Source organism: Scylla paramamosain, chromosome 33, assembly GCF_035594125.1.
Source record: "Scylla paramamosain isolate STU-SP2022 chromosome 33, ASM3559412v1, whole genome shotgun sequence".
Taxonomy (NCBI): Eukaryota; Metazoa; Arthropoda; class Malacostraca; order Decapoda; family Portunidae; genus Scylla; species Scylla paramamosain.
Genome location: NC_087183.1, coordinates 6,779,868 through 6,803,762, shown reverse-complemented (window position 1 = coordinate 6,803,762; position 23,895 = coordinate 6,779,868). Strand labels below are relative to the sequence as shown.

The window sequence follows — 23,895 nt, the reverse complement described above, 5'->3', positions numbered from 1 at the left end:
TTCTAAGTAACCTTTTGTGACAGCCATGACCAAAATACTGCACAGACGATGAACTGCATCTCAATATGTGCAGCACACTTATGCTGCCTTGTGTCCACCTGTCCTGCCTTGACTGCTACACTCTGTGCTGCATCTCAACATGCAGCTGCTCTTGTGCATTTGTCACAGAGCTATATACATAGAGCCACAGGGAATGTGCAGACATGTTCATTTTCAGGCTATGTACAGAATACACACACACACATTCACAACACCTGATGCATTTGCTCCCGGCAAAGAGTTGACTTTTGGGGAACCCACAACATTACCTGGGTCTGGAAGAGGATGACATCACCAGGAATATGTAGAGATGTGGTTTGTAAGGTCTAATGAGTAAGTGAGTGTGGTCCCATAGGTGAGGAAACTCTTTGTTTTCAAGGCTCCAGCTGACTGGGCCCAAGTTCTAAAACAAAGATGACCAATTTATTATCAGACTTTGACAGAAGTGAAATGAACTTTGACAGATTTAATGAAAATGACTGATATGAAAGTGAGATAGGATTTGTGAAAATTAAAAGTTGTTTGACTGGGACCTTATTTGGAAGACAAAACAAGACCCATGAAAATAAGACTAAAATCACAACAAGCAGCAGAAGAGATACTGGAATGAACATCTGAACCAAGAGAAGTAGAAGATTGCATAGATACATGCATAAAAAACAAAACAAATGAAGAATGAAAAAAAAAAACGAAGAAAAGTATGAAGAGGCTAAAAGGAAAAATTAATCAAGAACAGAAGAATAAAAGACTAAATTTTTTGGAGAGTTTTGAGAGACAAGTGAAGAAATGGTACATTAAGGAAAAGGAATAAATGAAAATAGGAGGAAAATAGTAAAAAAATGAAGTACCAAATGTGATGTATACCAACATAGGTGGATTGCTACATAGAACACTAGAATTACAAGACTATTTAAAAGAAAAGAATCCAAAGTTCGTGTGTTTAATGGAAACTAAGCTAAAAGAAGGAAATAATTTTGTCATTAACAATAACTACAATATGTGGAGAAGAGACAGGATTGGTAAAGGAGGGTGAGGTGTAATGATAATGACAAGAAATGAGGTTAAGACAAAATATAATGACAAGAAGTGAGGTGAAGACAAAAATAGTGAAATATGGGGAAGAAAAAGCAGAAATAGTCAGTGAAATATGGGGAAGGAAAAGCAGAAATAGTCTGAGAAATAATGGAGAAATACTGACAACCTATGTACCACCCAATACATATTCTTGGAGCAAGGAAGACTATGAGAAAATAATAGAAGATACCCTCCAGTGTTTGAGTAAATTAATCAAAAGTAATAAAAGGGTATTATTGTTTGATGAGTTCATTTGCAAAGAAATAAATTAGGAAATGTTCGAGGCAGGAGGAAATGAGACTGCATGGGTAGGAAGATTTCTGAAGCTGACTATGGAAAACACAATGATGTGGTGGGTGACTGAAAACACAAGATATAGGGGAGATGACGAACCAATGAGATTTGATCTAATGTTAATGAAAGGAATCAACATAACTAAAAAATTAAAGTATGTGTGCCCCATGGGAAAAAGTGACCATGTAATGATAGAAATAGAGACTGATAACAATGTCAGTGAAGACGATGAATCATACAAAGAAAACAGGAAAAAACTATGGGAAAGTCAATATAAATGATCTTTAGAGATTCTATGAAGAAATTAGCTGAGGAAAGCTGAAAAGAGCAAATGATATGTAAGATAAGTATGACATTTTTATGGAAGTATATGAGAGAGGAGTGAATAAATATGTCCTACTATACAAATCTAAAGAAAAGGGAAAACAGGTGTGGTTCAATGCAGGATGTGCAAAAGCAAAGAAAAAAGACAAAACATGGATAAGAATTAAAAGGAATCCCCCCCCCAAAAAAAAAAGAAAAAAAAAATAAATAAATAAAAAAAAAATATATATATATATATATATATATATATATATATATATATATATATATATATATATATATATATATATATATAAAGACTTTAAGATACCAAGAAATGAATATGTACAAATAAGGAGAGAGGAAGAGAAAGAATATGAAAAGGATATTGTTGTGAACCAAAACTTCTAGATTCATAAATGGAAAAATTAAACAAAAAGAAAAACTAGAAAGGTTGAAGGATGGAAATAAAACATATGAAGACCCAAAAGACATGAGTGAATTGCTAAACAAAAGTTCCAGCAAGTTTTCACAGAAGAACCAGAATTTAAAGAACTACAAGATGAGAAGACAAAAAAGCAAATGTGGGGAATTACAGTAATCAAAGAAGAGTTTATAAAATGATGGAGGAACTGGAAGAAAAGAAAAGAAAAAGGACCAGATGGAGTATCAGGTTTCATTTTAAAAGAGTGCAGGAAACAGTTAATTGAACCAGTATATGACATAATAAACTGCTTAATATGAACTGGAAGAGTGCCTAAGGAATGGAAGAGAGCAGTGTTAATTTATAAAAGTGGAAAGAAAGAAGAACAACCAAACCAGTATCATTGACCAGCATAGTATGTAAGATCTGTGGAAAGTGATTAAGAAGTGCACAAAATTTCTAGAAAAACATGATTTAATATCAACAGGAAAACAGTATGGCTTTAGACAAAAATGATCATGTGTAACAAATTTGATGATTGATATAACACAGGAGAGGGATGGATGGATAGGCTGTGTGTATTTAGATTTAAAAAAAGCTTTTGACAAAGTTCCCCACAACTGGCTACTATGGAAGCTATAAAATGTAGGAGGATTAAATGGAAAAATAATTAACTGGATAGAAAGCTACTTAAGGAAAGAGAAATGAGAATGGTAGTAAAAGATGTAAAATCAAAATGGAGAAAAGTACCACAAGGATCAGTGCTAGCACCAATACTTTTCCTGATCTACATAAATGATATGCCTGAAGGAGTTACATGAGTTTGTTTGCAGACAGTGCAAAATTACAAAGACATAAGAAACAACAAAGACTGAAATTCTATAAGAGGATTTGAATAAAATCTGGGACTGGAGTAAGAAATGAGAGATCGAATTTAATGTGAAAAAATGTCATGTAATAGAAATGAGAAAAAAGTGAAGAGACCAAAAGAACATATAAAATGGGAAATGAAGAAATAATAAAAGTACAAGAGAAAAATCTGGGAGTGAGTGATAATACAGGATAGTCAACATTCAGAGAAACATGTAGAAAAGATATTCATAGATACATATAGAATGGTGAGAAATATTGGAACAACATTCCACTACATGGATAAAGATACGATGAGAAAGAGTTATCACTATGATTAGACCAAAGCTGGAATAGGCTGAATCAGTTTGGTCTCCCCACAAGAAGAAACATGTTAAAAACTAGAAAAGGATACAAAGGATGGCAAAGAAGATGGTTCCAGAACTGGAAGAATTAACATATGAAGACAGGTTAAAGGAAATGAATCTGCCAACATTGGAACAAGAAGAGAAAGGGGAAGAAACTGATAATGAGAAACTACTGCTAAGAGATGTTTAAAATACCAGATACACACGAGGCCACAGCAAAAAAAATAAGAAAAGGAAGATGCTTGAATAACATAAAGAAACATAGTTTCCCACAGAGAAATATATAAGTATGGAACAAGCTTATTGAGGATGTAGTATCGGCAACGAGTGTGCACAACTTCAAGGAAAAACTGGACAAGTGTAGATATGGGACCACACAAGTGTAGCTCAGGCCCTGTAAATTACAACTAGGTAAATACATACACACACACACACACATTATATCTAATTCCTAGCATTTCTAATGTTTTTAGGTATCAATTGTGACAGTGATACATAGCATTCTTGAATATTATTTTTCCTATGAAAAGCTGGAAATATCGTAATCTCTCATTAATAGACAGATGTAAAAAAAAAACGATACCCTCAAGATGGCAAAGTCCACCACCACAGCTTGTAGGCTTCTCAATCCATGGTGTGCTTAAGGTTAAATGTTCTGGATATGTCAGTAGAATTTTTTTTTTTTTATAATTAGAATCACCTGATCTTTCATATCTTGAAATGTAACATCTTCATGGGACACTGTATAGGCAATTATGTTGATATTCATTTATAGAACTGACTGAATTATTCTTTACCCAAGGTTCCCTATTACTATGGTGGACTTGACCCACAAGTGGTGCAGCAAGTACGTGCCAATACAGAGGGTACAGAGCTCTCCTTCAATGGCTGTCTCAGAAACATTCGCTTGAACAATCAACGCATCACTGGCCAACATGAAGCTTTTTCGGTTAATCGTTGCTCAAACAATGCAGAGCCGGGAGTATTCTTCGGGGTTGGAGCAAGAGCCCACATCATTCTGTGTGAGTTTGGATAAGTGAATATTGTTGCTATATTATAACATTGCCACAGGTGAGTGTATTAATAATATTATCTTTTACATATCTATCTTCTTATCTCACTAATCCCCCCAAAAAAATTAGGTTATGTTAGGCCTTGCAGGCCTCACAAAGCATTGATTTTAGAGCCTCTGTTGCCATAGACTTATCACCAACCACTGCCTCAATGCTGAACCTTGGCCTCATAGGACGCAGGCTCATTTCCTGAGACTTTTTTTTGGAGAAAAGGTGCGTCTTATGAACCATCAAATACGGTATGCTTGCCAGCCACCCTGGTAATTAACCATAGAGACTCTATATGAAAAATGAAGATTTGATTATTGGTGAGCTTTTTAACAAAGAAACATTGAAATAACAAATACAATTTTTTTGGAGGAAAAGAGACAAAGTAGGATAAGCCTCAGGGAACAGATAGTGACTCATGAACTTTTGCAGCTCCAGAGCTGTTGCACCCTTTTGGTCCAGGACTGTGAGGGCATAGTGTTCCTTTTTACTGATCAAAATTTACATTAATTCTAATAATAAATATATAATAAAACATGGATTTGTATGATAGGTACTACATAAAAGCATACATAAAAACCAATATATTAAAGACGGATTTTCATGAATGAATATCTTGACTGCCAGGACATAACAGCATACCTGACCTACCTCCCTCACTCCCTCTACCACAGTGCCAAGATGCAAAGGCTTAGAGATAACCATTGGATAATTTGCATTTTTGGTCTGTTCAACCCAGGTCTCCCCAGAGTGGAAATTTGCATATTACTTTTCCCTGGTGCAGTTGAGGGTGCAGTTTTATCCTTTGAGAGCTGTGGTCCTTGAGGCATTGTCTGTACACAAAACAAACACTGAAGGCAGGTCAAGTTGCAAGTTGCACGTGATAACGGTAATCACAAAAAGTAATCCTCTTGTCAACAGTGCTTCAAGCCCACAGGTGGGAAATCAGAAATTTTTTATTTTGAATGGCATTCAGGAATGAATTAAGTTTGAAAACCGAAGTTCCATTCTATCTATCTATCTATCTATCTATCTATCTATCTATCTATCTATCTATCTATATATATATATATATATATATATATATATATATATATATATATATATATATATATATATATATATATATATATATATATACACACACACACACACACACACATACATACATACAGTGGATATATGTATATATATACAGTGGAACCTTGGTTTTCAAACTTAATTTGTTCCTGAATGTCATTCAAAATTCAAAATGTTCGAAAGCTGAAACTATTTTTCCCATAGGAATCAATGTAAAATAGATTAATCCATTCTCAGACAACTATCCACCATGTCTTAGCAAGTAATGTCTGATGCTCCCACTCCTAAGATGACCACTCCACAACATCTCCACCTTAAAAAATTTTTATCTAAAAAAGGATGTATTGAATGAACTTAGTGACATGGAACTCATCATAAGATATTGTTTAGACCATGCAGGCATTCTCTCTGTCACCAATCATGTGAGGGAAGCCTTACAGAGTGACACAGAGAGGAGCAACCCACTCACCACCAAAATAAAGTTGATCATAACACTTAGACATCTTTCTGTTGAGAAAATGCAGTTGTGCAGTAGTGTTGACATTGTGGGTGATAGAGATAACCACAGGAAGCTCGGGATTACTCCTGAGAGCCAAACCTTGCTTGTTTGCATCAAGGTTCTTCAACTTTTTCAATGGAATCACGTTTAACTTATTTCAAGGATTGAATTACTGTCAATCTGTCTCTCCTCCTCATATATAAAAATTAAAGAAATATTTATAGAAACTATAATTTAGTATTAAATGACAGCTTTTGCTATGTCTTGTGGTATTTGAAATCATGTAACTTTATTCAAAAACCAAATTATGGTATGGCAACAGAAGTAATTAAGAATTGAAATTTTTGTTCAAAACCGATTTGTTTGGAACTTGAGGTTCCACTGTATATATATATATATATATATATATATATATATATATATATATATATATATATATATATATATATATATATATATATGACAATTTAATGAAATTTAATTTTTCTTTCAGTGAAACGGTTCAGTGTTGGTAGAGTCTTTGAAATGACAATGGAAATCAAGCCTCGTGACATCAATGGTGCTATTATGTCTGTCCATGGAAGGCGAGACTTTGTGTTGCTGCAGCTCAGGAATGGAAGCTTGGAGCTGAGTGTTGATAATGGCAAGGGGATCATCACCACCACCTATACCCCAGTCTCCCCTTGGTCATTCTGTGATGGCCAGTGGCACTCTGTTCAATGTAAGTTTTCATGCCGTTTAGTCTACAAATTTTTTGTTAACCTACATCGTAGAAAATTATCTTTTTATTTACTCATATTTTTTATTAGATAGACTAGAAGGAGCCAGATAAATGAGTTTTATTTACTCATATTTTTTATTAGATAACTGGACTATAAAAGGAGCCAGATAAGTGAGTTTTATTTACTCATATTTTTTATTAGATAACTGGACTAAAAGGAGCTAGATAAACGAGTCTCAGTGTGGGAAGATCTTTATATTCATTCGAATGTGCTCAGGCATCTACCATATTCACTCTTTTTTTGTTACTTTAGATATATACTTTTCCTATTCAATTTCACTGCAAATGTAAATTTTTCATTGTGCCACTTAGGGTGGTGCACAGTGAAACTGAACTGAAAAAGCAAAGTAAAGTGAAACTTTGCTTCAGGTAGGGACTGAACCATAGCATAGAAAATGAGGATACATATCACTGACCTAAGCAGAAGTGCCTACCAGTGTCCTTAAGCGAAGCTCTTGTGGATAGCAAAATCCAGGCAAATGTTAAATACTTGAAATCCCTAAGTCTTGGTCTTATTGACTGTTATAAACATTTTTCTAATTTTTTAAATTTTAATTTGATGAAGTACCAGTGAATGAAACTTCTTTGTTGGCAGGAGAGTAAAAGCAAACCTGTACACTTTGTAATGTTTCTGATTTATAATTGTTGTTGTTGTTAACAGTGATCAAGAACAAAAATATTGCCATCTTGGTTGTTGATGGCGTCACCACCGAGCCAGTGTCAGGGAAAATTGGAGCCACGTCTACAGACACCAAGAATCCACTTTTCCTGGGATCACAGCCTTTCTTGACACAACGGCGAGGTAATGCTGTCTCTGATAAATATGTGGGTTGTATGAGGAATATCAGTGTGAACAAGGCACAAGTTGCCCTTGCCTATGTTACTTATGTTGGTAATGTGAATGCTGGCACCTGCCCCACCATCTAAGTATTACCATAAAAGTACAGTTCTCATCTTTTCAGGAAATTGTAATAATAATTATAAAAAAATAAATAAAAACAAAAGGACTTCTGTCTGGCTCTTGGATTGTTTGACTTTAAATTTTAAAACTTGCTTTTATTTTTTTTTTGAAAATCTCTAACATTTGTTAAAAGTCAGAAAATGCACAGCCATTTCATTAAAATTAGAAATGGACATGTCTGTCATACTAATTTATTTGTCACCTGGAAACAATGTTTGTGATTAATGTTAGTAGGGAAATATATTAAAAAAAAAAACTACTTACATATGTGAGTAATTCCAATGAATGTATATAGATTGAGTATAGTCAATAAATACATGGCCATGTGATTGGTTTACTTGGTGATGTGATGGTGAGGAGAGCCACATGGGGTGAGAGTCATGGTATTACAGTTTTCCCGAGATGGTCACACTGATGATGCAGTAGTGCAGAAATGAATTATACTTAAGGTGATGTGGTGAAGAAGACCTGCTTCTCTCTTGTGTGTCGACCAGTTGCTTTCTATGGAGTGGACAACAAGCATGGTAGTAACAGTAGCAAGAAGGAAGCTGCTTGGAGAAGAGAGGAAGCCTTCATGTTATGGAATTCAGAATAAAAATGGATGAAAAATTTCATATTTGACAATTGTTATGCTCTCACTGAATGCAGGTAAAATCTATATTAGTGACCTCCAATATGCTAAACTATTTAATGGTGCTACCACCCAGAAAAGGTATCCAAAGCTGGATGAGCACAGCTGCAGTGACAATCACCATAGTCTTCCCTTTGAGAATTAAACTCTAATGACCAAATTTTACACCTCTGCCTGTTGTATGTGTTCAGTGTGACAATGCTTCCATCAGAACTCTGTTACCATGACAGGTCAAACACCACATTCCTGTTCAATGACAACTTTGGCTATTGGATCTCATTGGTCTTGGTAAATACAGCCAGTCACATTGCCTTATCACACCATCACCAAAGTTTACAGGTCTTGTAGATGTTCATGAAAACCCCTCCACTTTTGCTGTGAACTTCACACCAAGGAGACCTGCTCTTTTCCTAGACATTGTCACCACTGCAACTGCTTCCTCTCTCTCTCTCATAGGAACAACAGGATGCTATATAATGCATAAAGAGATTTCATCCAGTGACAAGGTCTTTAGCCATAATGTTAGTAACATAATATTCCACTCCCCACATGTCTAATCCACACCAAGATGCAATCTAGACACAACCAGTGCAAGTAGTAGTATTTATGTATTACATAAACACTTTTCTTAGAATGTACTTTGTTAGTTTGTACTTATTGTGTGTACAATATCTTTTATTTGTAATTATTTAAAGCCAGACTCTCCTTAAATTAATTTAATGCACAAAACAGGGAACTTGTAAGAGAACTACAGGTGTCAAATAGAAAAACATCAATGGTAAAGAAAATTGTAACAACTTTGCCATTCTATTGGTGTGTATGTTTGGCATATATTTTTGGCATATTTAAAGTTATTTGCAATAAAATATATACAAAATTCTTTAAATTACTTTTATTTTACAAATATAAAAAAAAAACAAGAATTAAAACATAGTAATTGATTTTGATATCTACAATAGGATTCCATAGGATTCCAAAGGCATAGTTTTCCAGGCCCTCTTTCATAAGAGGAATATCCTTAAGTAACTATATTTTATATGCCAACGTAGGTTTTGTGTTTATTTCCACAGCTGATGAATTACTACCAGCCACTACATGATAAATACAAGGTGTAACAAGTTTCTGTGGATATTGCTAGAGGTGAAAGTACAAGTTATTCCAAGTGGAAAATGTTCTATGCACATATGCATTTTACGGCGTTGTCTAGCCTGGCCAACACAAGATACCTGGCTGGCCGTTGTCACCTGGCTACATTCAAATTTCATCCTATGGCTATACAAGGCTTCAAAATGCCTATGTGTATAGAACCTTTTCTACTTAGAATAATAACCTGTAGCAATATCAAGCAATATCCACGGAAATTTGTGTTACGTCCTGTATGTTGATGTAGTCGGATGCTGGATTACATATTGGGGCTCTTGTAGTACAAGAAGCAGCTTCTATTTGATTTATGTCATGTAGAATACTTTAAGATGGATTTTGTAACTCTTGAGCAGCCCACATTACTTTAGTGATACATACCTGGCTTGATGCCAAATATCAAGTCTGTTGCTATCATACATAAGACGATATTCTATCTAGTAAAAAAAAAAGTGTACCAAGGTACATAACATAACAGAGTTTGATATTTAAACTCCATAAGATTACTTTTATTTCCTCTTGACTATGCTAATATGAGATTATGTATTGTGGCTGAGCCCACCAACAATGAAGCTACGGGTTACTGTAAAAAAAAAAAAATCTTGAAATTTAAGGGGGCTATCCAGTGAGGGTTGGAAGGAAAAATTTTGGATATATTTACACATCTGGCAACACTGACAGTTTTATAGCTATATGTATGGTAGAACCTTAATTCACGAACGGCCCAGATTACAAACAAACTGGTTCATGAACTAGTTTTGTGAACATATGTTAGCTTGGTTCATGAATGATGCTTTGGGGTACGAATGCACATTACCCACAATCCATTGAACTTGTGCTCAGGTGTGCACTGGCGCGCTTGGCAAAAACAATGTTCATGAGAGTGGTTTCAAAAACATGTTTTTTCTTTTTTCCCTTTTTTTGTGTTCATTATGCCACCTAGATGTCATCACCAGCTCAGTCTTTCAACCAAGAGCCTGGATTATTCTTTCATTTATTGTAAATTACAGTACATTACCAGTAATGACCACATATGGGGTAGAGTGGGTTGCTGAAGATGAAAATTCACTACATCCAGAGAGAGTTGTAGTTGTATGTGTCAGCCAGTGATCTTGACAACTGCTGATGACTCTCTCTCTCTCTCTCTCTCTCTCTCTCTCTCTCTCTCAGATAACAGAGAGAGAGAGAGAGAGAGAGAGAGAGAGAGAGAGAGAGAGAGAGAGAGAGAGAGAGAGAGAGAGAGGCAGGCACTCTTACCCAAAATTTGGTAGCTTCCTCCTCTTCCTCTCCTTCCTCACCATCCACCTGTGCCAGCAACTATAAACAACAAAGGTAAATTACAGTACTGTTTTATTTAATTAAGTGTTATTTGTCCCTATTAAAGGATATGTATTTCAGTTTCCTTCTATATTCTTAAAAGAATAAATAAATGTAAAAACTTCTGAGGCTGAAACAGATTAATTATATATTTAAGTACATTAATTTCAATGGAAGTTTTTTGCTTTGTGAACAATTTGGTTTGCAAACCAAGGCCCGGAATGGATTAAGTTCATGAACTGATTGATATCTGTCAAGGTGTGGTCCAAAATAAGAAATACATTAAATTTTCATCTTGCATGTGAAAATCTGCATAAATTTTTCTAAAATGCTTAAAAATATAGCTCTTCTCAGCACCTTACACTTTGTCAGCCTGTGAAGAAGTATGAAGGCCACTAGAGCAACTTAGTGAGCCTTGGTGTTCTAGAGACCAAAGGAGGTATACAGCATTTCTTCCATACTCTTCCCCCCTCCACTAACTTTCATGTTGCTGGCATATGGCAATCATAGCAAGGGCACCAAAATGCTTAAATTATCAAGACTAAAGAGAACTTCCATTTGCATGAGAGGTATTGAAAAAAACAAGGATCAAGAAAGGAGTGACATGATGTGCATGCTAGTCTTCCATCAGACCTCACACCTCTGCTGACATATGAGGATCATTATTAGAAAAACAAAACAGGTCTGATAGTGAAAATGAAATGTTTGTAACAAGCAAACAGACTAAAAAAAAAAAGTTGCATCTTCATGCTGTTTGTGCAAGAATGGGTGATAACTACATCTACCTACCTACCAAATGGATTTGAAACAGTGAGACTGGAATGAGTAACCTAAGCAACTGTGATACTCTCTCATAAAATAATGGCCTTGAAAGGGGGGATCAGGAGCCTGAAGCAAAAAATTGCCTTTGAGGTTCAGTTTGTCTTGCAGGTTCATCTATCCATCCATCTATATATACCCGGCTGGCCCAGACTAAGCACCACACACTCATACACACATCATTCATGCTCTTAGCTCTGTTGGCCTCTGGATGAAAGAGACAGCACTACACCCATTGCATAGATGACTAAATATTTACATAGCAAGGCTCAACAGCATACACTGGTTAACCCCTGCCCCTTCATAATGTGACTGTTCCCTACCCAGCACCTACACCAATCCCAAGACCACGGCAATTACTGGATACTTCCTACTGAGTGCTTTGTGTGTGCACTTGATGGTCCCCATCAAGTGCACACACAATCCTCCCAGAGATCAACAAGACTGGACAATTTTCATACACCCACCACTGCCACTCTCCATTCCAAACTAGCCTCCTACGGCTTCTACCCTTCTTTCTGTAACTTCATCTCAAGTTTCCTTTTTGATTGTTCTATTGCTGCTGTGGTAGATGGTCACTGTTCTCTAATTCTATTAACAGTGGTGTTCCTCAGGATTCTGTCCTGTCACTCACTCTCTTCCTATTATTCATCAATGATCTTCTAAACCAAACTTCTTGCCCTATCCACTCCTATGCTGATGATACCACCCTGCACTTTTCCATGTCTTTTCCTGGATGTCCAACCCTTCAAGAAGTAAACAGTTCATGTAGGGAAGCCACAGAACACCTGACTTTGGATCTTTCTAAAATTTCTGATTGGGGTAGAGCAAACTTAGTATTATTCAATGTATCAAAAACTCAACTCCTCCATCTATCAACTTGACACAGCCTTCCAAACAACTATCCCCTCTTCTTCAATGACACTTAACTGTCCCTCTCTTCTACACTGAACATCCTTGGTTTGTTCTTTACTTATAATCTAAACTGAAAACTTCACATCTTATCTCTAGTTAAAACAGCTTCTATGAAGTTAGGCATTCTGAGTCATCTCTGACAGTTTTTCTCATCTCCCCCTCCCCCCCAGCTGCTAACTCTGTACAGGGGCCTTATCTATCATGTATGGAGTATGCTTCACATGTTTGGGGGTTCCACTCATACCAGTCTTTTAGACAGGGGAATCAAAAGCTTTTTGTCTTATCAACTCCTCTTCTCTAACTGACTGTTTTCACCCTCTTTCTCATCGCTGCTATGTTGCATCTCTTGCTATTTTCTACTGTTATTTTCATGCCAACTGCTCTTCTGATCTTGCTGAATGCATGCATCTCCTCCTCCCATGGCCTCACTGCACAAGACTCTTCTTTCTCCCAATCCTATTCTGTCCACCTCTCTAATGCAAGAGTTAACCAGTATTCTCAATCATTCATCTCTTTCTCTGGTAAAGTCTGGAACTCCCTGCCTGCTTCTGTATTTCCACCTTTCTATTGCTTGAACTCTTTCAAGAGACAGGTTTCTAGATGCTTATCCTGTAATTTTTGACTGCCACTCTCGACTCTGTTCAGGGACCGGCACCTCAGTGGGCCTATTTTTTTATTGTAATTTTGTTGCTCTTGGTCAGTGCCCCCCTCTATATATATATATATATATATATATATATATATATATATATATATATATATATATATATATATATATATATATACAGTAGAACCTTGGTTTTTTAACTTAATTCGTTCCTGAATGCCATTTGAAATCTGAAATGTTCCAAAACCAAAACTATTTTCCCCATAGGAATCAATGTAAAATAGATTAATCCATTCTCAGACACCCATCCACCATTTCTTCGTGAGTAACGACCGACGCTCCCACTGCTAAGATGGCTGCTCCACAACATCTCCAGCTTAGAAATTTTTTATCCAGAGAAGATGTATTGAATGAACTTAATGACACAGAACTCATCAAAAGATATTGTTTAGACCATGCAGGCATTCTCTTTGTCACCGATCAAGTGAGGGAAGCCTTACAAAGTGACAGAGAGGAGCAATCCACTCACTGCCAAAATGAAGGTGATCATAACAATTAGACATCTTGCAACAGGGAAAAACTACTGGGAAAATGCAGTTGTGCAGTACTGATGATGTTGTAGGTCATTGAGACAGCCACAGGAAGCTCGGGATTGCTCCTGAGCACCGAACCTTGTTTGTTTACATCAAGGTTCTTCAACTTCTTCAATAGGATCACATTTAAGTTATTTCAAAGATTGAATTATTGTCTTACACTTTGTGTCTCTCCTCCAAATTTACAAAAACGAAGGAAATATTTATAGAAACTATAAATTAGTAATAAGTGGCAGGTTTTGCTACATCCTGTAGTATCTGAAATCAAGTAACTTAAAAACCGAATTATGGTACGGCAACCGAAGATATTGAGTTAAAAATCTTGTTCGAAAACTGAGTTGTTGGAAAGGGAGACATTCGGTAACTGAGGTTCCACTGTATATATATATATATATATATATATATATATATATATATATATATATATATATATATATATATATATATATATATATATATATATATATATATATATATATATATATATATATATATATATATATATAATCCTTATCATGCACAATCATTCTTGCTTGCTGCACAGTCTTTCCCCTCCCATTCAGTGCTCTCTTCACATAGTTCATCCACTCCAGGTGACGTGTTCCTCTTAACTTTTCACCACACACTTCTGACCTTATTCTCTTTACTAGTTTACTGTCCTTCATTCTCCACATCCCTGAACCATTTTAACACTGGTCTGCCCATCCTGCCAACTCTCAAAAGACCAGTTATCCTTATTTGATATGAAAAAGGGACAGAAAAACAAATTATATACAGAAATTGACATTACTGACTAGGAAAGCAATCTTGGAAAGTATTCCAAACTTTAAGAGGCTATTTATGCATCTATTTTAATGAAATTCTGAGAAAGAAAACTCTCTCTATTGTCACATAACATTTCAAAATTTTGCAATACAATAATTTTTATCTATGAAATTTCATTAAAAAAAGGGACCTTTTGTAGAAAAATTTATTTGACAGCTGAAACAATATGAAAAAAAACATCAATTCAATCAATGATAGTATAATGAATGGCCTTTACTACATGTGAACCACATGTTTCTACAAGAAAAGTTGTATCAGATAATATTTTTCGTAGGGAGAATTGTGCCAAAAAGGAAGGGGATCTTTTGTACCATAGCACTTATATATTTACATATATACTGATCTTGACTTCCCATTTAAATTTCAAGGCAAAATAAAGGAGAGAGAGAGAGAGAGAGAGAGAGAGAGAGAGAGAGAGAGAGAGAGAGAGAGAGAGAGAGAGAGAGAGAGAGAGAGAGAGAGAGAGAGAGAGAGAGAGAGAGAGAGAGAGAGAGAGAGAGAGAGAGAGAGAGAGAGAGAGAGAGAGAGAGAGAGAGGCTGTCTTAAACCAAAGCAAAACGTTTCAAGAACATGCAATAAAGTAGTCCTCCAGGGGGAAAGCAACAATCATAATAACTTTCACCTTTTCCATCTAAACGTTTCCTCCTTACTTGTTGAAGCCCTTCACCTCCATCACCCTCTCTTTCAAACATGTATCATCCAAACCCATCTTCTATTACTACGACCTTCAATTTTACTTGCATTTTTAAGTGCAAATGCAGTTAAGATTTCAATGGGGTCTGAAGGATTTAGTGGAGTGATGCTTGTGTTGACAGTGATGTGAAAATGTAATCAGAAGACAGCAGAGAAGCAATAAATAATCAGCTTTATAAGCCTCAGACAAAAGCCAGACAACTCTAGCAATGCACTAACTCTTAGGGTGTAGTGTGATCTATCAATTCATATCTGACATATGAATTCTAAATAATTCCAAGACAGAAGAATCTCAATTTATTTCTGTCTTTACATCTCATGTATCTTCTAATCTCATTCTTCTGTCAAGTATATAAAATGAATGATCAAAAGATTCATAGTATTTACAGCTTTATCTACTATCTTCTGAAAAGATGATGAATATACTGAAAGTGGTAAGTCCATAAATATAAGGACTGCTAATTGCCCTTTCAGTGCCACACTAAATATTTAGGATAGTCCTTTCTTATTTATGCGCTAAATGGCCTGGAATGTGAACTTTCTGCCATCCCACTCCAACAACACACCTAGTACTATAGTGGCATGTGTAGGTGTGTGCATGGGCTGACAGCAGTCATTGTATGGTAACCATACTGTGCTATGTGAAGACCTTATGCTTATCCCACACTCTCTAGATAGGCTTGTTAAAGCCTCTAGTGACTTCACCGACTGATATCAAGTAACTGATGATTCTTGTGATAATAAAGATTGTGTGAAATAGTAATGCAAGTTCCTTTGGTAAAGTACCAACCTCAAGCCAAGAACAATGGCGGGCCTAACGCTGCACTTCTTCAGTCCCTGCCTTTGGCCTCACATTATATTCTAAGTAGCAGTGATAGAAAGCCTGAATAAGGTGCAAAGTGTGGATACCTTGGATGTGTCTGTCGTGTTTACATCAATGGATATTTTTTTTTATCATAGTTCCACTTGAAAATGGCCAAGAATAGACCTTTTGTAAATAAACATGTTTTCTCACCTGTTCTAATTGCTGAGAGAGAGAGAGAGAGAGAGAGAGAGAGAGAGAGAGAGAGAGAGAGAGAGAGAGAGAGAGAGAGAGAGAGAGAGAGAGAGAGAGAGAGAGAGAGAGAGAGAGAGAGAGAGAGAGAGAGAGAGAGAGACTGGCATTGATGCTAAGTTTTGGTTTAAAACCTGTAACACTTTGTGTGTTGATGCAACACTCAAAAAAATGTTGATTATAAACAGAAAATTGATCCGTGGCCACTTACAGGTTGATGAATATCTTCATCATTCAGGTGTATAATTTATAAGTTCAGTCAGGGAATCAAATTTAAAGCTTCCCTTTCTATGATGTCCTTGCCTATTTAGGCTGCCACCAGTTTGTAGTACATTTATATGATAAAATAGAAACTTCACAATTAGCAAGTAAAAGTATACATTTTAGAAATATATATAGACATAGACAGACAGATAGATAAATAGATAGATATAGATGTGAATTGAAACATTTGCATTTGCATGTTATAAAATAAGAATGCTTTGGACATCTTTGCATTATTTAATAGTATGACAATGTCATTAAAAGTCAGCTGGTAGTGCAAACAAGTTAAAAAATAAATCACATAGCCCTTTGCCCTTTGAATGAACACAAATATTTGATACTGACTGCGATATACTAATCATTTGACATGTCCCTGGTCAAAACACCCATGAACAATATTGTGGATAATATACATAATCATATGACTGACAGAGCAGTAATGAACTGAAGCAACTTTGTTTGGCAAAGGAAATGTTTGAAACTTTTCCAGAAAGTTATCAGTATCACATACAATATTGTACAGCAAAGCATAACTCAAATAGCCATGGAAATACCAGACAAATATTAGAACAAAATTTTTCTTCTAGCTTATTTAAAAGGCCTTGAATTCCTTAATGACACAAGTGCCACTCTAAAGACATGGAAAAAATATGCCTGAAGTATTTTAGTGTTACACTACTACTAACAGGGATATAAAACTTGTGAGTCTTTTGGGGTAGTGTAGGCCTATACTTTGGTTTCCAAGCCAAAATTATGTGTTTTAGGGCTTATTCTTTACAGGAACATTATTTGCCCTGTATGGAATAGGTCTTATGTATTGAAGATTCTACTTTGAGGGCCTCTGAGATGAAGTTAAAAGGTTTTACTACATAAACTCCCTTAACTGTCTTCAGTCCTTCACATTCTTTCCTTTCTTGATTTCTTTTAATATTATTTCTATGGTTACACCTCCTATGACCTCACTGCACAAGACTGTACTAATTCTCATTCCTGTTTTATTCTCTTTACTAATGCAAAAATTAATCAGTATCTTCACCAAAACTCAACATTTTCCTTGTTCATTGTAAAAGGTAATCAAAACTGGTGAAGCATAGGGGGTGGAAAACCCTTCCTCTGTAATCTTATTCCCATCGTAAGACAGGATACGACAATCTTATTCCCATCATAAGACAGGATATGATATCTTTCCTATGCTACTTTCTTCCAAGAAGGACCTCAGCCTGGTACACAGAAAAATATAGATATATAAATCTTCCTATGATTAACTATTTTATGAGTGGACTAACAACACTTTCTGAAGTAATTCCATGAGTACCACTATAACCATGCACAAGCATTACAATACACAATGGATGTGAACATGATACAGCTTAACTGATACAGAGACAACATTGTACAGAGATATTACCATATAGGGTAATAATGGTAACAATATTGATTACAGCAATGTATTGCACAAAATCAATGTTGCCAAAAAATATATATAGCAGAGTATATTAAGTAAAAGAAATGAATGGTTGATGATAATGTTATGTAAAGGTTTTCTTTTCTTGTACAATCATATAGTGGTTTCCATAACTCCACAAACCCCTTAGTGACACTTGCATCTTTATGGAACACAAGGATGCCTATGTATCTTGATGAATGCCACAAACCTTCCTTTTATTACCACAATGTACCAGACTGGAATCTGTTGAGCATCAAGTTATGCTACAGACTTTTGAACAATTACACAAGCAAAATAAAAAGCAAAAAGGATAGTCTGACCTCTCATGGTGTTCCACTCTACTGTCAACAATGTAATACATACACAACTATCAGAGAATAGAAATACAGACAAGTTTATAGTCATGAGTGGAGACTGAAATCTAACTGTTGTACACAAAATAACTTTTAAAACATATCACCAAGAGTCTAATGAATAATTTTTAAATTTCAGAATTCACTTAGAACATCACAGTTTAACATCCAAGATGTACACCTCATACAGCTTACTTCTGGCTGTATTTTTATGTATCAGTTATCAAATATCACACTTCCCAGTCGTTAGCTTTACCACTATGCCTGTGTCTGTGACCAGATTGTAAAAACAAAATCTACCACAATAAGTTTTCAAAATGACTGCAAGACAGTGTTGAGTCTGTTGCCAAATGATATAAACCATCTTAGCAAAAGAATGTAGAAAAATCCTACCTTGAGCTTAGATGAAGCTTACCTTGACCCATGTGAGTGGCAATGGGACAAACAGATGGGAAGAGACATGTTGTTTATTACAGTGAGCCAATCTTAGTCTGTCAAGCAGTGGATGGCCTGGACGTGCCACCTATTCCTCGAGAGTACCATTATTGAATTTGTCACTTGGCTATTGTCAGATGGTGGTTGTACATAACTGGTAAGCTTATCTGATGTAACAGAGCAACACATACCAGGTACATGCTACACATATCAACATAACTGCAACTGAAAACACAGAAAATACAAAATCTGGAGAATCTTAAATGCCATTACTCTCTACGCACCAACCAGACTGGAGGGGCAATTACATTTTGAAGCAAAAGCATTAAGGCAATTCCTTGATTTAGAACTTCACAAATCAAATAAAGCTTTATATGTAAATGAAAGATGACCATCATATGTCCAGGACTAGAACAATATTCCCAAGGAGAAACCCTCAGTCTGCAGGAAGCACAGCATACATGATGTAAAGATGAAAAACAAAGCATCACTGTACATACCTGTATAGTGGTCCTGCACTATCTTTGGAAATGCCCATTGATGGAGGAGCAGCATTTCCCATGTGCCCCAATTAGCAACAAGCATATTATTACAGTGTAGCTACATCTGAAAGATGCCCTGATAACATGCAGAGACAATGGCCTTTATGATGGTGAGTGATGAAATGGGCAGTATAAACACTTATCACATGTTTTCTGTCTAAATCTAGTCATAAGATATAATAGCCTCTCCCTTGATGTACAATAAAAGATATCATACAACAATCACATGAAATACCACAGTACCATAACATTACCCCCCCTCCCTTCCTTAAATACCTTTGGCTTTGATAAGATTAACAGAGAACATATTTACATAATATAATCACACTGATCTCCAGTCAACTAACACACATAAGGTTTTAAAGGAACTCAGAAGCAGCAAGCCAGTCAGCTGCATACCTAGAAAGCTATAGGAAGCACTTGCTATGCACATGTTTCAAAGGCAGCAAAAATGCATGGTCATCAAGTTATCTGTATCCTGTCAACATTATCCCAAAACAATAAATACATGACAAAATTCATAGTGTAGGTAGTACATGAACTGGTACAAGCCATACCTTTACATAAAACATCCCAAACATGTCAGCAAGGAAAGTAGTCAGTCATGCTGCCAGGTGGACTTGGACTAGAAAAAATTCCACAGAAGATACTTACCCAAGTGCAACACAGTATCTTAAATGCATAAAATGATAAGCTTATGAGCTGTCAAAAAATATGATACCTGTAGTTGGATAACTGAGTGACCACTGCCGAGTGACTGCCAACCAAGAATTACACATGCCACTAAACCCAACAAGCCTGACACTTGTACACTTTGTGACACAACTGACAGCACTTTAATAGTTTTAAGCATCTGACAATAAGTCAGCTAATCTTATGATAATACTCATGGGCAGACATGCTAATCCAGTCCCTCATCTTCAAGAAATTGAACCTTTGAGAAAGTCCTATTTGAGCACCCTTTTTTCCTGTCAATACTCTGCAATCTCAGGGCACTTCAGAGGGGAGAAACAACTTGAGACTCCACACCAGTCTGTTGTAGTACTCCCCAGTGCAACTTATGACCCTGAGTTGTTGAGCTACAAAACTCTCTGGTTCCTGAGACCCTCTCTCGCTTCTTTTAAACACTATGTGAAGGAAATGACAAGAGGTGAGGCAACAAATGGTGGGCTATTAGGTAGGTCTTTCACAACTTTCCATAAAGAATTACCTATCATGAAAACATTTTAGACAAGTTAAGCTGAAGTCAGTGGTATTACTACAAAAGGTGCTAAAAAAGCATAAAAAGATGCCTTTTAGAATATCTACAATTACAAAAAAAGCACTAGTATCTTTTTTTTTTTTAAGGAAAGCAAAAGCAATTAACAACAGTAATCAACACTGTGCTGCTTTCCTGCAAAGGAAAATCTGGAGGAACGTGTGTGTGTGTGTGTGTGTGTGTGTGTGTTTGTAGTAGTTATGAGGTAATCCCAAACTTCTGAGAAAATGAGTGATTACTACACTACCTACCCACCACACCCAATGCCCCAGACAGACAAGAGGGCATGACCAAAGTAGCTCTCCACAGGTACAGGGATTATGAATTTGGAGGGAGAACTAGTTGGTGTGAGGAGCGGCAGCAGATAGAAGTGCTCCTTCTTGTCTGTCTGCTTCCTCACCAGTGTAGCGGCCCAGCACGAGGGACCTTAGCAGAGGTCCCACCTCTGCTGGCTCTCTCAGTGCTTCCAACAACATTTTCTCTACATTGCGCATGATGGCAAGCTTTTGTCTTGGCTTCAAGGGATACTCAATTTTTTCTGTGGGTCCACCCTGTATGAAAGTAATTGCATATCAAATTTCATCAATTTTTTAAATGTGGACAGCATCTACCTATCTATACATTTCTACATCTGATGACTGTTCCTAAGAGCACACACACAAGGGTATCCTCCTTGCATGCTCTAATCATTCCACTCTCTTTTTACTCCTTTCTCCAATATACTCCACTACTCTTATTTATTTGTGCTCACTAGTCATCTTCCATCACTGCAGCTGAGGCGACAGTCGCCACTATGGCCAAGTCACTCCTGTGGAGGTTCTGTTCTGCTAGCTGGCAGGAGAAAATTAAAAGTTATGCTCCAAAGCTTAACTAGCAAATGTTAATAAACAAATAGTGGTTTGTTTATTGCTGCTAAATAGCACTAAGGATAGCAGCTTATTAACATAGAAACTGGTATAACTAGAAAACTGGCTCATGAAAATGACTAATTATTTGTTTACTACTACTTAAATAATTAATGATAAATAAAATGCATGAAATAATGAATCTATGAAGTTAGGGGATGGTACTTATTGACCATTGCTTAACAGTCATTGTTCAATGGTCACATGAGGTACATGTAAACAAATCAAGACATCAGGGGAGTTGAGAAGGCAGCAAACAAAAGTACGGTCAACTGGAGCCAGGAGGAGAGTCTCCTTGTGAATACAATCCAAGAACAGCATTTGATCATCAACAGCCGCTTATAGCCTCGTCTTATGAATGATGACAAGAGGAGGGCATGGGATGAGGTCACAAGGATCATCAATGATGCCTACCCTTACATGGTGGGGATGGAGGAGGAGGTGGAAACCAAATGATTTTCCCTCCCCTTCAAGTCCAGAAAGAAAATTGCTGCCGTGAGGAGGGAATTTAACCACTTAGGTTGTTATTTTACTGTAATGGCAAATAATTTTTGATACTGGGCTAGTAGTACTAGTACTCAAAACAATATTCTAATAATATTGGCAACTATATATCATATATTATAGGTACAAAGGTACAAAGCAAATTTCTAGTCCCTTCCCAATCTTATTACTGGTCTATTCTCTTCTTGTTATGAGAGCTACCAATATAAACATTATCCCATTTCACCATGAATGTACACATAAACAGGGCTAAATTAATATAGAGGAAGTTTTGTGAGAACAGTATCTGTACATATTGTTAAGTTCCAGCTTAACAATACTGTATTATTTTTAATTTTGGAAGGTGCTGGTGGCCCAGAAGCCATCCCTCTTGACCCTTACAAGTTGCAATAAAAAGAGTTGGAAAATAACACTTGCTTGTCAAAGACAAAAACTGTGTTACATAATGATAATGAAGAGAGGCTCCTATGGAGAAAAAGCAAGATATTAATAAGAAACAGGTTAGTTAATTCATTGCCCAGTTGTTTAGATGAAAGTAAATATAATAATTATGTATTACCAGGCAAGCTATGGGAATATAAAATCATGGTAGAGAAACCACTGAGAAACTCTAATGCAAAGAAGTCTACAACATGGGCCAATTAGTTTAGAAGGTAGACCAACTGTGAACATATCCAGTGTTGTAGAATGTTTGATAGGAGACACTAGGTCAGTTAATTCAGAAGTGGCAAGGGACTTGTTCATAACATCTGATGTGATTTCCAATATTGTGCACAATACTAATTATAAAATTGAAGATATAATTTCTGAAATTTCTCAGAGGCCTTCAAATAATGATAAACTCCCATGAAACATCAGGGTAACAGATTGCATTTAAAGGTGTTTTTGGTTTGCTGTATGCACGTGGTTTATTAGGCCAAAACAAATATAAAGCACTTTTCAGGGAAGAGTTTGGTCACCCTGTATTTGGTGTAGTAATGTCTATGAATGGATTTGGATTTTTACATCCAAACCTAACTTTTAACAACATTGATACCAGACATCAGAGATGGCTACATGACTGGTTTGCTGCTGTCAAGGATCTTCTTAAAAATTTTAATGATCACACCTATTCAGTGTTGGAGCCAGGTGACTTCTTGATCATTGATGAAACTTTATATTCTTGTAGAAATTGAATAGGATTCAGGCAGTACAATAAGAGTAAACCTAAACAATATGGCCTGTTGTATAAATTTGTAAATGTGGTAAGAATTTCATTCACCTTCAGGATGATAGTATACTCAGGTAAACCTTCCAGAGAGCCTGGACCCCACTACATCCGTGGCTCGCTTCCAACAGGGAAAATTCTCATAAGTCAGATACAAGAATTTGTAGACCTTAGTGGTAGTCTAGACAGACTGTGTGCCAGCCTAGAGTTGTTTGTGTGGCTTCAAACACAAGGTATTGTTGGTGTAGGTACTGTATATTGCATGAAAAAAGACATACCACCTGAGATAAAGCAGTTACTGGAAGGGAAGAGGTCATAACAGGTGTATTGGACTAAAGATAATGAGGAAATGACTGAATTCATATGTAGTACTCACCAAAAGTAATGGTAAGAAAAATGTATTACTTCTCAGTATAGTCCCCCAATAATATTAGGAATTACCAAGGATGATGGTGCAAGAAAGCCAGCCATATATAAATTGCATGTTTTCACTAATGGAGGAAGCGACTTAATAGATCAGAGAATAAATTTTTATACAGGGCACAGAAAATCTTATATATATATATATATATATATATATATATATATATATATATATATATATATATATATATATATATATATATATATATATATATATATATATATATATA

General features: G+C 36.0%; 2 protein-coding genes across 16 annotated transcripts in view; one reads left to right on the top strand and one right to left on the bottom strand.

Annotated features, from left to right (window-relative positions):
* Positions 1–9,244, top strand: part of LOC135089564 (laminin subunit alpha-like) — a 91,428-nt gene extending 82,184 nt beyond the window's left edge. For all 11 annotated transcript variants that reach the window (XM_063985278.1, XM_063985277.1, XM_063985275.1 and 8 more), the window contains 3 exons: positions 4,154–4,373; positions 6,485–6,712; positions 7,434–9,244. In XM_063985278.1, the coding sequence (XP_063841348.1) occupies positions 4,154–4,373; positions 6,485–6,712; positions 7,434–7,699 (714 nt within the window). In that variant the 3' untranslated portion in view covers positions 7,700–9,244. The remainder of the gene's footprint in view (positions 1–4,153; positions 4,374–6,484; positions 6,713–7,433) is intronic.
* The window catches only part of LOC135089566 (hypoxia-inducible factor 1-alpha inhibitor-like), a 35,272-nt gene continuing 20,618 nt past the window's right edge, over positions 9,242–23,895 (bottom strand). For 4 of the 5 annotated variants that reach the window (XM_063985284.1, XM_063985281.1, XM_063985283.1 and 1 more), the window contains one exon: positions 9,242–10,821. In XM_063985284.1, the coding sequence (XP_063841354.1) occupies positions 10,573–10,821 (249 nt within the window). In that variant the 3' untranslated portion in view covers positions 9,242–10,572. Of the gene's footprint in view, positions 10,822–16,565; positions 21,178–23,895 lie in introns of those variants that run through there. The other variant, XM_063985285.1, reaches the window with a different exon arrangement.